The 14,905-nt window shown below is 42.0% G+C and overlaps 1 protein-coding gene across 1 annotated transcript in view; it reads right to left on the bottom strand.

Annotated features, from left to right (window-relative positions):
* Positions 1-14,905, bottom strand: part of CSMD1 (CUB and Sushi multiple domains 1) — a 1,675,023-nt gene that overhangs the window by 32,415 nt on the left and 1,627,703 nt on the right. The window contains exons 55-57 of the mRNA XM_068971399.1: positions 14,308-14,496; positions 6,862-7,035; positions 5,949-6,131 (exon numbers count right to left, since the gene is read on the bottom strand). Of these exons, the coding sequence (XP_068827500.1) occupies positions 5,949-6,131; positions 6,862-7,035; positions 14,308-14,496 (546 nt within the window). The remainder of the gene's footprint in view (positions 1-5,948; positions 6,132-6,861; positions 7,036-14,307; positions 14,497-14,905) is intronic.

Below are 14,905 nucleotides of genomic sequence, written 5' to 3'. Positions count from 1 at the left end.
ACCACAATGCTGTATTTAGGCATGAAGACTTCAGCTAAGATGGGCGGTGTGACAGGTCTACACTCAGTATCTAGCAGGTACGTTCCTTCCTCAGCAAACAAGGAAACTCAGCAGCTGCTGGGTGTGTATCAATGTGATCTCAATCCATACAGGGTTTTGCCTTTTTTTCATTGAACCAATTTACCATAAAGATGGTTATTTTTCCTTCTTAATCCTCCCACAATAATGCACAACAGACAGACATACAAAGGATGTGAATTCTAATAACAAGAATTTATCATGAGTCCCTTTCCTTAGAATGACGAAAATATTTGCAAATATTCTGGCCTATTTAGATGTTCCACTTTCAAATCTAGCCTGTGAACAAAGACATACTTGCCTTTAAAATAAGGAAGAAAACACATTGCAAAATAAAGTCCATTATAATAGAAGTTTATGGAATTGCCTATCATATTATGTTAAAAAATTCACATACTCTCAGATCTTATTTGGACTAGATCTTGTTTGACAAATAAAGAGCACACTTGCTGGTGCTTTTACACTTGCACCTATGCTTCCCTGGTTGCTCAGATGGTAAAGAAGCCACCTGCCATGTAGGAGACGCAGGTTTGATCCCTAGGTCGGGAAGATCCCCTGGAGAAGAGAATGGCTACCCACTCTAGTATTCTTGCCTGGAGAATTCCATGAACAGAGGAGCCTGGTGGGCTATGGTCCATAGGGTCACAAAGAGTCAGACACAACTGAGCAACTAACACTTTCACTTTCACTTATCTACATCAGATATAAACTAACCAGTTATAACCCTCTTCCCTGATGAGTCTGGGTTACAATCCCTTCTAACACAGATTGTTCAGTGGTTTATTGGTTGACCAATCCTAAAGCAGACAATACCTAACACTCTCTAAAGCTCAGAGTGCTTTAACGGCTGTGGCAGAAATTAAAATTTCATTGCAAAAATCCAAGCTGTTGGCCTATTTAAGACCATCACTCCATTGCACAAACTGATTCATTGCTTCCTATGCACAGTTATTGTTCATGAGTATGAATTGAAACAGCAAAGAATTATACTGATCCAACTTGTAACAAAAGATACCCATATCACTATGTTTTATTCGTCATATCTGCTATTAAAAACTATGTAGCAATTTTCAAAAGTGACCTGTGAGACACTAATCCTAAAATAAAGCAGGTGATTGTTGAAATATATTCAACTTAATATGTAGACAAATATATTGGACAAATAAAGGAATATCCCTCATAATAATGATACCCTGTTTATAAAGTCCCCTCTAATATTGAATTTGATACTATCAAATTCATGTTTAACTTTTTTTTTTTTCCCTGACAGGGACACTTTCACTGATGATCACACCTATGAAAGTGGAGATCAGAAAACAGGGTCAAGATAACTGTTTTTAAATCAAGGTCCTGATGTGGTGACACATAAAAAGACTGACACTTAGGCAAAATAAGAGACTAAATTTAGAGTTGTTAGAGGGGAAATGAGATATTTTGAAAGTTACAAGATTTCTTTATAAATACATCTTTTTAAAAGTACACTTATTTAATGTGCCTCCTTTTCAAAAAATATCATTGTCTTTTACTCAGTTTTTAAGAAAATAGCACCATACTTATTCCAAATGCATATTATTGTTCACTGGCATCAATATTGCTCACTTAGCAGGCTGTATTAGGATGATTGCTGTTCAGTTCAGTTCAGTCGCTCAGTCGTGTCCGACTCTTTGCGACCCCATGGATTGCAGCACTCCAGGCCTCCGTGTCCATCACCAACTCCCGGAGTTCACTCAGACTCGCATCCATCGAGTCAGTGATGCCATCCAGCCATCTCATCCTCTGTCGTCCCCTTCTCCTCCTGTCCCCAATGCCTCCCAGCATCAGAGTCTTTTCCAATGGGTCAACTCTTTGCATGAGGTGGCCAAAGTACTGGAGTTTCAGCTTTAGCATCATTCCTTCCAACTGAGTTAAATAGTTGTAGGTTTTAATCTCTGCTCACACAAGATAAGTCAATGTGAATGATCAATTCAAGTTACTAACATGTAGTGTCTTCACTGTGAAATAGATAAAAAAGATAACTGCTCCCTGTTGTAAGAGTACCTGTGTACTCAGTCATGTCTGACTCTGCAACCACATGGACTGTAGCCCACCAGGGTCCTATGTTCATGGGATTCTCCAGGCAAGAATACAGGAGCAGGTTGCCATTTCCTCCTCCAGGGGATCTTCCCGATTCAGGGATTGAACATGTGTCTCCTGTGTCTTCAGCATTGGCAGGTGGATTCTTAACCACCGAGCCACCTGGGAGGCCATACTAAGTGCAAAATGCTACCATTTGTATAGAGGCAGTCGTATTGGTATTTTTATTTTCATTATCATCACTTTACTCACATGTCCATTACCTCAATAAATGACAAATTTATCATAATCTCCTGGGAAAGAGAATTAGGAGTTATCCCAAAGATGTAGTTACATTTACACAACTTGGTAAGATTTATCCATTTGGAAAGCTATGTCACTAAGCCTGTGATTGAAAGACTCAATTCAGTTCAGTTCAGTTGCTCAGTTGTGCCCGACTCTTTGCGACCCCATGAATCACAGCACGCCAGGCCTCCCTGTCCATCACCAACTCCCGGAGTTCACTCAGACTCACGTCCATTGAGTCAGTGATGCTATCCAGCCATCTCATCCTCGGTCGTCCCCTTCTCCTCCTGCCCCCAATCCCTCCCAGCATCAGAGTCTTTTCCAATGAGTCAACTCTTCGCATGAGGTGGCCAAAGTACTGGAGTTTCAGCTTTAGCATCATTCCTTCCAAAGAAATCCCAGGGCTGATCTCCTTCAGAATGGACTGGTTGGATCTCCTTGCAGTACAAGGGACTCTCAAGAGTCTTCTCCAACACCACAGTTCAAACTCATCAATTCTTCAGTGCTCAGCCTTCTTCACAGTCCAACTCTCACATCCATACATGACCACTGGAAAAACCATAGCCTTGACTAGACGGACCTTTGTTGGCAAAGTAATGTCTCTGCTTTTGAATATGCTATCTAGGTTGATCATAGCTTTCCTTCCAAGGAGTAAGTGTCTTTTAATCTCATGGCTGCAATCACCTTCTGCAGTGATTTTGGAGCCCCCCAAAATAAAGTCTGACACTGTTTCCACTGTTTCCCCATCTATTTCCCATGAAGTGATGGGACCAGATGCCATGATCTTCGTTTTCTAAATGTTGAGCTTTAAGCCAACTTTTTCACTCTCCTCTTTCACTTTCATCAAGAGGCTCTTTAGTTCCTCTTCACTTTCTGCCATAAGGGTGGTGTCATCTGCATATCTGAGGTTATTGATATTTCTCCCGGCAATCTTGATTCCAGCTTGTGTTTCTTCCAGTCCAGCATTTCTCATGATGTACTCTGCATAGAAGTTAAATAAGCAGGGTGATAATATATAGCCTTAACATACTCCTTTTCCTATTTGGAACCAGTCTGTTGTTCCTTGTCCAGTTCTAACTGTTGCTTCCTGACCTGCATACAGATTTCTCAAGAGGCAGCTCAGGTGGTCTGGTATTCCCATCTCTTTCAGAATTTTCCACAGTTGATTGTGATCCACATAGTCAAAGGCTTTGGCATAGTCAATAAAGCAGAAATTGATGTTTTTCTAGAACTCTCTTGCTTTTTCGATGATCCAGCGGATGTTGGCAATTTGATCTCTGGTTCCTCTGCCTTTTCTAAAACCAGCTTGAACATCAGGGAGTTCATAGTTCACATATTGCTGAAGCCTGGCTTGGAGAATTTTGAGCATTACTTTACTAGCATGTGAGATGACTGCAATTGTGCATTACTTTGCTAGCACGTGAGATGAATGCAATTGGGCAGTAGTTTGAACATTCTTTGGCATTGCCTTTCTTTGGGATTGGAATGAGAACTGAACTTTTCCAGTCCTGTGGCCACTGCTGAGTTTTCCAAATTTGCTGGCATATTGAGTGCAACACTTTCACAGCATTATCTTTCAGGATTTGAAATAGCACCACTGGAATTCCATCACCTCCACTAGCTTTGTTCATAGTGATGCTTTCTAAGGCCCACTTGACTTCACATTCCAGGATGTCTGGCTCTAGATGAGTGATCACACCATCGTGCTTATCTGGGTCATGAAGATCTTTTTTGTACAGTTCTTCTGTGTATTCTTGCCATCTCTTCTTAATATCTTCTGCTTCTGTTAGGTCCATACCATTTCTGTCCTTTATAGAGCCCATCTTTGCATGAAATGTTCCCTTGGTATCTCTAATTTTCTTGAAGAGATCTCTAGTCTTTCCCATTCTGTTCTTTTCCTCTATTTCTTTGCATTGATCACTGAGGAAGGCTTTCTTATCTCTTCTTGCTATTCTTTGGAATTCTGCATTCAGATTATTTCGTAACAAAAGGAAACATGATTTAAAGTGATGAAAATGTATTAGAAAGTTACGTTCTTTGATGCTTAAGAATTTTTCAGATGTTTTAATCTTGTAATTCATGAACCTCTTTTTAAAATTTATTGAAATGTCCATCAAGATCTAATGTTTTTTTAAATAGATTCAAAGAAGGTAAATCCATCAGGAGGGGCATAACCTTAGTCAAGGGATTGAGTACATAGGTCATGGATAACCTTTGTGGCAATGGAAAAGTTACTGATAATCCCATTTTCTACAGAATATAATATGTGCCCCAAAGATATGGACCTACGTCAGCAAGTAAGAAAAAACAGAAAGCAATACATTCTCCACAGATTTAAGAGTTGTTAAGTGTGTATGTAGAAGTAGGAAGGGGGTTAGTCGTTTATTCTGAGACATCATTTGTGGTTTTCCTGAGTGTAATTGAACTATCAGTCACCTGACTTCCAATGATTTCTGTACAGTACAATTTGGAAGTAGCCAATTTTTTGGACCACTGTATTTTTGATAAATGCTTTTAGTATTGAAACATTTTAGTAACTTCTTTTTGTATACAGATTTTAAGCAAAAAGTTTAAAAGGATTTTATAGGAACCATTCAAATTTCTGAATTTGCTAAACTGTTATTCAGTAGCTAAGTTGTGTCCTTGTGACCCATGGACTGCAGCACGCCAGGCTTCCCTGTCCTTCACTGTCTCCTGAAGTTTGCTCTAACTCTTGTCCAGTGAGTCAGTGATGATACCGTTTTGCTAAACTAAATGCTATTTAAAAAGCACTTTGCATAGTCTTCCCTGGTGGAAGCATAGGGCTTCCCTGGTGGCTCAGAGGTTAAAGCGTCTGCCCGCAATGCAGGAGACCTGGGTTCAATCCCTGGGTCAGGAAGATCCCTGGAGAAGGAAATGGCAACTCCAGTACTCTTGCCTGGAAAATCCCTTGGACGAGAAGCCTGATAGACTACAATCCATGGGATCGCAAAGAGTTGGACACGACTGAGCAACTTCACTTTGCATAGTCTGGGATAAGTACATCATAAAGTAAAATTTAGTTAAGCTCTCCTATTCGAATAAGTGAATTCACTTATATTTTGTTGGGGAAGAACTCATAGTGTAGTACCCTAGCAACAGAGTGAGATTTCTATGGAAAACATGACTTACTCTCAAACTGCTTACTTTTTTCACTGTTTAAGTTTTCAAGAAACTAAGACAAGGGCCACCAATAGATGAAATAATGTGTGAACAGAACGACTTCCAGCAGCAGGGAGCCCCCGTCAGGACCTGACCTGCTCACAGCACCTTCACCTGCATTCTCATCCCCACCTGCCATAACACACTGAGTGCCACACAGAGACGGTCATCAGGAGAAGACTTCCTGATGATTCTCTTATGTTTGGGGGGAAAACAGGTTAATTGTAGAAACAGCATAACCTGTAAGATGTTGCAGAACACCACTGGTCATTTCAGAGTGAGCTACCTGGTTTCCACCTGCAGCTCTGACTCTCAGGCTGGGACCCACTCACCCTCGCACACGGGCTGCAGTCCTGACCAGGACCCGTTGAGCAGACACGTCCGCTCGGCCGAGCCCCGCAGCTGGTAGCCCATTTCACAGGAGAAGCGCAGGAGGCTCTTGGCCTTAAACTCCTCTCCAAGCCGAGACCCATGGGCTGGGGTCCCCGGATCACCGCAAAATCCAGGGTTATTTCCTGCAGAACACAAAACACATGGCAGTAGACGATGCAGTTTAAAACAGGGCTGTTATGTTTAAAGAGAATGAAATTTTGTGTAAATGTATATCAAACACGGTCACAGTCATATAACATTCTGGAAATCCTGTGAGAAAGATTTTCTTTATTACAGCACAAAAGTAGAAGACTCTAAGAAACTGTTTCCGTGTAACTAAAATCAAAATAGTTTATTAAAATATGGTAGTGACAATAATTGATATTCTTTGGAAGAAACAAAACACTGGGGACAGTGGGTGCAGGAATTGCTCACTGGAGATGCTGGTGAGGACGCCCACAAGGAGATGGGGGAAGGTGTGTTGGGAATAAAAGAATCAAATAAGAGGTGTGATCCACTGAGTTATTATGAAACATTCATGCAAGAATTAATATGATTTCTTTTCCGAACAGGACCGATGTGATTGTTGATGGTGGAGATGGGAAAGACATGTAAGAACTGAGAGGAAGCAGGAGAGAAAAGGGAGGGCAAGCTGAGTCAAGGCAAGCAGGCTTCCTAGTCAGGGGTGGGAGGCTCCCGGGGCTCCAGCAGGAGAAACCGTGCTGGGACAGATATTCATACAAAGAGAAGAAGCCACAGACGCCTGTGATGTGTCCCAGGGGTGTGCTCGGCTGGAATGGGTTAGTAACCACTTTGGAGACGGGTGCCGCCAGTCTGTGTCCGTGCGGTGGACAACTGCCCGCGCCAGCCCACCTGTGCAGTGGGGCAGGGCTCCACTCCAGTGACTGTCCTCCTGGCAGGCTCTGCTGCTGTCGCCCACGAGACTGCGGCTCCCTCGGCACGAGTAGTGGACCACGGCCCCGTACGTGAACAGGTCTCCTGTGAGTATGGCGTTGGCAGGGACGCCTGGGTGTCCACACGATATCACTTAAGAAGAAGAGAAAATAATCAATAAGTACATTGTTCCTGTTACACTGCTCTGCGTTGGTCACTGTACTTCAGAGACTCATATGATCACCGTCGATTAACAAAAACACATCCCTGGTACCCTGTGGATGAGGAGCATCAACTTCCAGACAACCCTCCCTCACACATTACTGAAGACCAGGAAAGGGTCTGTCAGTGAAGCTTTTTGTTTGTTTTTTTATTAAGGTAGCTTTGCTGAAGGTAGAAATTGACATTGATATTTTGAAAAAGAAATTCATCTATCTAAATTTTTCCATCTGCCCTTAGCTGTATACTAAGTAAGCAGTGTTCATACAAAATGGTAGAGACTACCACAGATCCACAAAGCTATCACCATTATTTCTTCAGTTAGTATGCTTTGCATGGGGACAAAACTCAGTCAAATCTGCTCCCTCTTGCAGATCACATGCCTAGAGAGACCATTCTAACAGATTTTCCTTGTTAGTATTTGTCTTAAGTACGTTTAAATTGGGGTCTAGTTGCTTTATAATATTATGTTAGTTTTTTCTGTGCAACAAAGTGAATCAGCTGTATATATATATATCTCCTCTATTAAATTTTTTACTTTAATAAAAATAAAATGCTTAAGTTAAAAAGTAATAATAAATTACTGATTAATTTTTAACCAAAGTATTCCATTCATTTCTTTATACCAAATGAGGCCCATCATCTGATCATAATTACTGCTCAAAAAGGAAAAAATCTAGAATACCACAGGATGGTAAAGTCTTCTATCTCTCCTTTTGTAAAGTCCAAAATTTTTAGGGTTAACCACTAAAAAGTAATATACATGATCAAATAGCTAACTGTGAGACAGTCAATTCCTAGGCAGGTTGATAAGAGGTTTGGAGTTCCCGAGGAGGAGAGAGGGGTCTGGGTCTCTTGAAGAGGAGAGAGGGGTTTGAAATTCTCAAGGAGGGGGAAAGGACACATATCTTTTTTTTTTTTTTTCTACATTTCTTAGTCATATAAAACGTTTTTTCTTAAAGCCAGGAACTGATGATTACACAACAAAAAAGCTAAGTTTAAACTCTATCAGTTCAGTTCACCTCAGTCACTCAGTCATGTCCGACTCTTTGGGACCCATGGACTGCAGCCTGCCAGGCTTCCTTGCCCATCACCAACTCATCCATTGAGTTGGTGACGCCATCCAACCATCTCATCCTCTGCCGTCCCCTTCTCCTCCCACCTCCAATCTTTCCCAGCATCAGGGTCTTTTCCAGTGAATCAGTTCTTCCCATAAGGTGGCTAAAGTATTGGAGTTTCAGCTTCAACATCAGTCCTTCCAGTGAATATTCAGGACTGATTTCCTTTATGATGGACTAGTTGGATCTTCTTGCAGTCCAAGGAACTCTCAAGAGTCTCCTCCAATACCACAGTTCAAAAGCATCACTTCTTCAGTGCTTAGCTTTCTTTATGGTCCAAATCTCACATCCATATATGACTACTTGGAAAAACCATACCCTTGACTAGACAGACCTTTGTTGGCAAAGTAACATCTCTGCTTTTTAATATGCTGTCTAGATTGGTCATAGCTTTTCTTCCAAGGAGCAAGTGTCTTTTAATTACTTGGCTGCAGTCACCATCTGCAATGATTCTGGAGCCCAAGAAAATAGTCTGTCACTGTTTCCATTGTTTCCCCTTCTATTTGCCATGAAGTAATTGGCCTGAATGCCATGATACTGGATTTTTGAATGTTGAGTTTTAAGCCAGCTTTTTCACTCTTCTCTTTCACCTTCAAGAGGCTCTTTAGTTCCTCTTTGCTTTCTGCCATAAGGGTAGTGTCATCTGCATATCTGAGGTTATTGATATTTCTCCCGGCAATCTTGATTCCAGCTTGTGCTTCATCCAGCCCAGCGTTTCTCATGATATGCTCTGCATATAAGTTAAATAAGCATGGTGACAATAGACAGCCTTGACGTACTCCTTTTCCTATTTGGAGCAGTCTGTTGTTCCATGTCCAGTTCTAACTGTTGCTTCCTAACCTGCATACAGGTTTCTCAAGAGGCAGGTCAGGTGGTCTGGTATTCCCATCTCTTTCAGAATTTTCCACAGTTTACTCTGATCCAGTCAAAGGCTTTGACATAGTTAATAAAGGAGAAATAGATGTTTTTCTGGAACTCTCTTGCTTTTTTGATGATCCAGCAGATGTTGACAGTTTGATTTCTGGTTCCTTTGTCTTTTCTAAAACCAGCTTGAACATCTGGAAGTGCATAGTTCACGTATTGTTGAAACCTGGCTTGGAGAATTTTGAGTATTACTTTGCTTGCATGTGAGATGAGTGCAATTGTGTGGTAGTTTGAACACTCTTTGGCATTGCCTTTCTTTGGGATTGGAATGAAAACTGATGTTGATCTTGAAAGTACAGAGGGAGAAATTATCTTAAAAGATAGATTTCTCACTTAGTCAGCTCTAGATATCTGCTGTAAGCTACAAAAACAGGCGCCTGGACCAAATCAGTCTTTAGAAAAACTTGCAGCTGGCTCAGAGAGTATATTATGGTAGGAAATATGAGGAAGAAAATAGGAAGAAAAAAGAACTGGGACAAAGACTGAAGCCCCAACAGTGGCTGTTAAACCTGATTTGAAACAGCCTGAGGAAAAATGCCCAGAGGGACCCAGGTGAAAAGGGATAGACTTGTTATTACTGTGGGAAGGACGGGGCATCTCAAGCAGGATTGCCCTCAAGCATCTAAGCCACCCCCAGCTCTGTGTCTGGTCCGCAAAGGACCACACTGGAGGAGAGACTGCCCTCCGAGGTATAGGCCCCAGAGGTTGGACTCTCAAGACAATCGGGACTGAAGGTGCCTGGGGGTCCCCAAGCAAGCCCCCTTCCTAATTACACCTGAGGAACCCCGGGTATTAGTAACTGTGGGGACCAATCAACTGATTTTCCTTTGGACCCTGGGGCAACTTTCTCTGTGCTCACAGAAGCCCCTGGTCCGCTTTCCTCCTGATCCACTACTGTAATGCGACTGTCAGGATAGCCAAGCGCTATTATGTCAGTCTTCCTTAAAGCTGCAGCTGGGACTCTGTGCTATTCTCTCAAGTTTCTAATTGTGCTGGGAGTCTCCCTCACCCATTTTGGGGAGGGATATTCTGAACAAGGTCCAGGCCTCTGTTTTTATAAATATGGAATCTATTCTTTTTAACTAAACAAAATGTAAATCCTAAAGTGTGGGCTGATGGAAAAACTGTGGGTCTAGCACAAAATGCTGTTCCTATAGTTATAAAGCTCAAAGACCCTCACCTATTGCCATATCAAAAGCAGTATCCACTAAAGCCTGAGGTTAAGGAAGGGTTAAAACCCATCATTGAATATTTAAAGGAACAGGGACTATCAATTCTCTGTAATAGTCCATACAACACTGCTATTTTGGATGTAAAAATGTCAAATGATAAACAGAGGCTAATTTAAGATATATAAATAATAAGTGCCTGATCCTTATACCTTATTTTCTAAAGTTCCTGAACGAGCCAAATATATTTCAGTCACTGATTTAAAGGTTGCTTTCTAGAGTTAAACCTCTTTTAAATCATCTTCTACCTATGACATTAAGACAATTGAGAGGATTCTTGGGCATTACAGGCTATTGCTGCATTTGGATTCTGGGTTATGGGGAACTTGCTGGGCCTTTATATAAACTTCTAACTGAAACTCAGCAGGCCCAAACCAACAAGCTGGTTTGGTCCCCCAGAGACTCAAAAGGCTTTTAAGGCCCTCCAAACTTCTCTCTTGAAGGCTCCTGCTTTGAGCTTGCCCACAGGATCAGAGTTTATTTTGTTTGTTACTGAAAAAAGGCTATGGCCACATTGCTTAAGGGTTATTGCTACTTTTGCTTTGCCAATGACTAAAGCTCCTAAGTTTACTAATGGACAAAATCTTACTGTACTGATTTCTCATGATGTAAGTGGGATCTTAAACTCTAAAGTTCAGAGCAAGAATGGTTCCCTCTTTAAAGCTGCTGTAACTCAAGGGGTGTCACAAGCTCTAAGAATAGAATATCACTTACACTGTTCCTGGAGACCCCAATTTTCAGAAAAAGTGTAAAAGGCTAATGATATTATTGAGGCATCTGCATAAGGTAACTCAGGAAACACAAGACTGTTGGTTTAAAGTTTTACCCGTAGCTTTAAAGAGGGCTTGAGCTGCCCCTAAGAAGAAGGGAGTGTCTCTGTGACAGATCTCTTTTGTGCACAGATACTGTCATAGATCTGGAAGCCTTAGAATTAACTATGTGACTCAGCTTTTAGCTTTTCAACAGACTTTACTAGGAACTTAACTTCTGACCCAGCCTTTGAGTCAAACAAGCCACTGTTTGAGCCAGGAACCGAGATGGGCCTGAGAATATATGTGGGCTTGCTTCTGCTGACTCCAAAAGTCCTGAGTCTGCTGTTTGACCCTCAAGACAATGCCTTCTTTTCCTGGGCCCATTTCTACGTTGCATTCCACAATTCGTCTAATTACTGGGTCTGTGGAGTACTCTCCTGCTCATCAATTGAAGGCTCAACAAGGTGTGTTTCTCCTCATCAAGGAAAGGACTTTCCTTAACTCTGCAATGACATCCAACAATCCTAAGAATGACTGATGTAACTGACGTAATGTGACTTTTAACTTTGATTATGTTTTAACTTGGTTTAATTACTATTTTCCTTACATCTAGACCTGCATATTGGGGTTTGTTTCTAACTGTCTGAGTTTTTAAGCTACAGATGACTGTCCAGGCTCCTCCAAGTGCCATGCCCTCCTTCAACTATTACTTGGGGCCCCAGGATCTGAGACCCTCAATATGAGGGTTAGGAGAATATGTTGCCTCAACAATTTAGGGACAATGCCTCTCAACAGCAGGAAGTAGTTATGAAATGAAAACAATGCCCCTTTCCCTTGGCAACATAACTCTCCTAAAAGAAAAGGGAGGAATAAGAGGCAAGTTGATAAGAGGTTCCGGGTTCCCGAGGAGGAGAGAGGGGTCTGGAATTCTCAAGGAGGAGGAAAGGACAAACATCTTTTTTTTCTTTTCCCTCTACATTCCATAGTCTTAGTCATATAAAATAAAATGTTTTTTTCTTTAAGCCTGGAACTGATGGTTATACAACAAATAACTCAGTTTAAACGCTATACTAAGGATTATATAACAATAATGTATCATGCTTGAGGACACTTTCTCCTTCTTGACAACCTCCTGACTAATCTTGTTATCTTAAAATGTAAATTGTGGGAGTGGGTCTAGTAAGATCTTTACAAACTTGAAATAGTCTTTTGATTTATTGTAATAACCAATTTAAAAAGTGTATAACTCCCTTTCCTAAGACTAGCAAGTGGGGCACTCTCTGTCCCCCTTCTGATGTCTATGTCAGAGCTATTCTCTGTCCCTTTTAATACTCTAATAAAACTCTGCTATATAAAATCTCTTGAGTGATCAAGCCTAGTCCCTGGTTCCGAAGCTAAATCTTCTTCTTCAGAGATCACAAATTCAACATTGTTCACTGTAAGCTATTAACTGGACTGAGGGTGCCAGAAATGATCCGAAGGGAGCTGATTTTACACCCAAGAGAGATTGCATTTGGTCATCGGCAACTGCAGAGTGACACCAACAGTGAGGCAGGTTTCAGAAAGGCCCCAGTGCCCCCTGAGTCACATTTGCCCTCCCCTGACACTCTCTCATCCTGGCATCCACTCATCAGAGAACAGGAGTTTAGAGTCCTAAAAAGAAGCTAACTAGAGCAGAATCAGTGACATGGTTGGTGAATGATCAGTTCCAGGTGAAATAAAAAAGAAAAAAAAATCAGTGAACCATACAACATCACAAATAGAGAGGGTGGCCAGCCACTACAGAGTCTGTGGTAAAAAAGCGCTCCTTGGAGAGCATGTGTTCCCAAGTTCCCATAACTCCAGTGGTTAATGATAACAGTGGTGGGAACTCACCGATTTGGAAAATGAGATCAGTGAAAAGCTGGTTCCTGGAGGTCTGGAGCACAGGGGCATCATCACAACCGCTAATGTAAGTCTTGGGGAGGCCGGGGAAGAGACTAGGCAAATCTTTGGGGAGAAAATAAAACTAATTTCTCTGAAAAGTTCCCATGTGTGAAGGCATGGAAAACCAGAACACACACAATTTGATGAGAATTGTAACACATTTATAGTTTTTTTTTTTTGGTCATATAAGCTTGTGCATTTGTTTTTGAAAGTCATCGTTCTCTTTCTCCATAAGAATTAACTGTATTGTAACACTTAGAATTTGACACAGGTTTCCAGGCATAGATTCAAAGGGCTTTGACGGACCTTGACTTGAAGGGAAAAAGTCTCCAGCACCAGTCCACTCTGCAAATGTACCAAAAATGCTGTAATCATGAGGGCTAAAATGAACTATCACCTTTTTTCAGTATTTCAATTTATAATGTAATTGTCATTTCCTATTTTCTGTATGCATGAAAAATGAAACTAAAAAGATATTGATTTTAAGAATGGTTTTGTTTCTGATTTTTAAAAGACCAAGAGAGTAGTCACTTTCCTTCATTTTCAGACTCTGTTTTAAAAAGACACAAGACGATTCTCTCTGAACACAAGGACAATATGCTATTTCAAGGGAAAGAAAGTATAAGGTAGCTACTGGGGTGAAAAAGAAAATGTTCTTGCTCATCTTCATACTGTTAATAACGTTTTCTGGGAAGCCAGAGCTGTGACCTGTAATTCTGTCTGCCCGGAGGAGCACCCTGCTTCTCCTCTTGGTTAAACCTAAGGGTCATGAGGAAGCGCCAACCAGGGTGCCGTCTTCTTTATCAGGCTCACACTGGACTGTCCTGGAAGTGCTGATGAGACAACTGAGGCCCCCAGGGTGTTCCATGCTTCCAGCCACAGACACTGGTCCATAGACGGAGACTCCATACTATAGCCGTTTGCAGTATCTCTGAACCTGGGTCCCCAGGGAGGCAGTGTGTTGCAAAAGGCACAGTCTGGAGGCTGTTGGCACCTGGGTGAACCAGAGGATCTGCCCGCCTGCCCGGCTGAAGCAGGAAACGAGCACTGACGGGTGGATACAGGGACAGCAGGGTCCAGGCAGAGCTGACTGAGTCCCTTGCCCTCTTAAAGATACCATAAAAACTAATATGATTTGTGATGGGGTCAGGAGGAGAGAATAAAAAATCAATACCTTTTTGAATAGTATTAAAAACAAAAAAAAACTACATATGTTGTGTTGGCAGTGTTCTTTGAAGGCCAGACGACCCCACTCACCCAGACACTTGGGCAGAGAGCGATCCCACAGGCCATTCGCCATGCAGGTGAGGGCAGAAGATCCCAGCAGGTAGAAGCCCCTCTTGCACTGATATACAACAGTCACTCCATACTCAAAACCCCCGGCGAGGTTCTGGTGCTCGTGACGAACAGCATTTTCCACCAAGCCTGGGTCGGAGCAGTTCACCACTGCAGAGGGAAGCACATCACACATAGTTTACACGCAGCTCTAGTTACAACCCTGGAGGGGAGGATGGCAACCCACTGCAGTGTCCTCAGCTGGGAAATCCAAGGGGGACAGAGGAGCCCGGTGGGCTGCAGGCCAGGGGGTCACAAAGAGTCAGACATGGCTGACTAAACAACAACGACAACATTTATAAATGAAACAGACTGCAGAGAAGGTGAACTCTTCTTCGTGGTTTTGGGAAGTTCGTAAAATGACAACCTCACAGCCAAGGCTTAGTGTGAACTCCTGCAGCCTTGACGAGCTCCACTTACTGCTCTGGGTCACCAGGCTTCAAAAATATATCGAGCAACATATTGGCTTCTACAGCAATTTTAACATGAGGCTGATAGCTTTTAACTGCTTCCTAATAAT

Source organism: Capricornis sumatraensis, chromosome 4, assembly GCF_032405125.1.
Source record: "Capricornis sumatraensis isolate serow.1 chromosome 4, serow.2, whole genome shotgun sequence".
NCBI lineage: Eukaryota > Metazoa > Chordata > Mammalia > Artiodactyla > Bovidae > Capricornis > Capricornis sumatraensis.
Note: the sequence above shows the minus strand (reverse complement) of the source record. Positions and strands in the feature narration are given on the sequence as shown.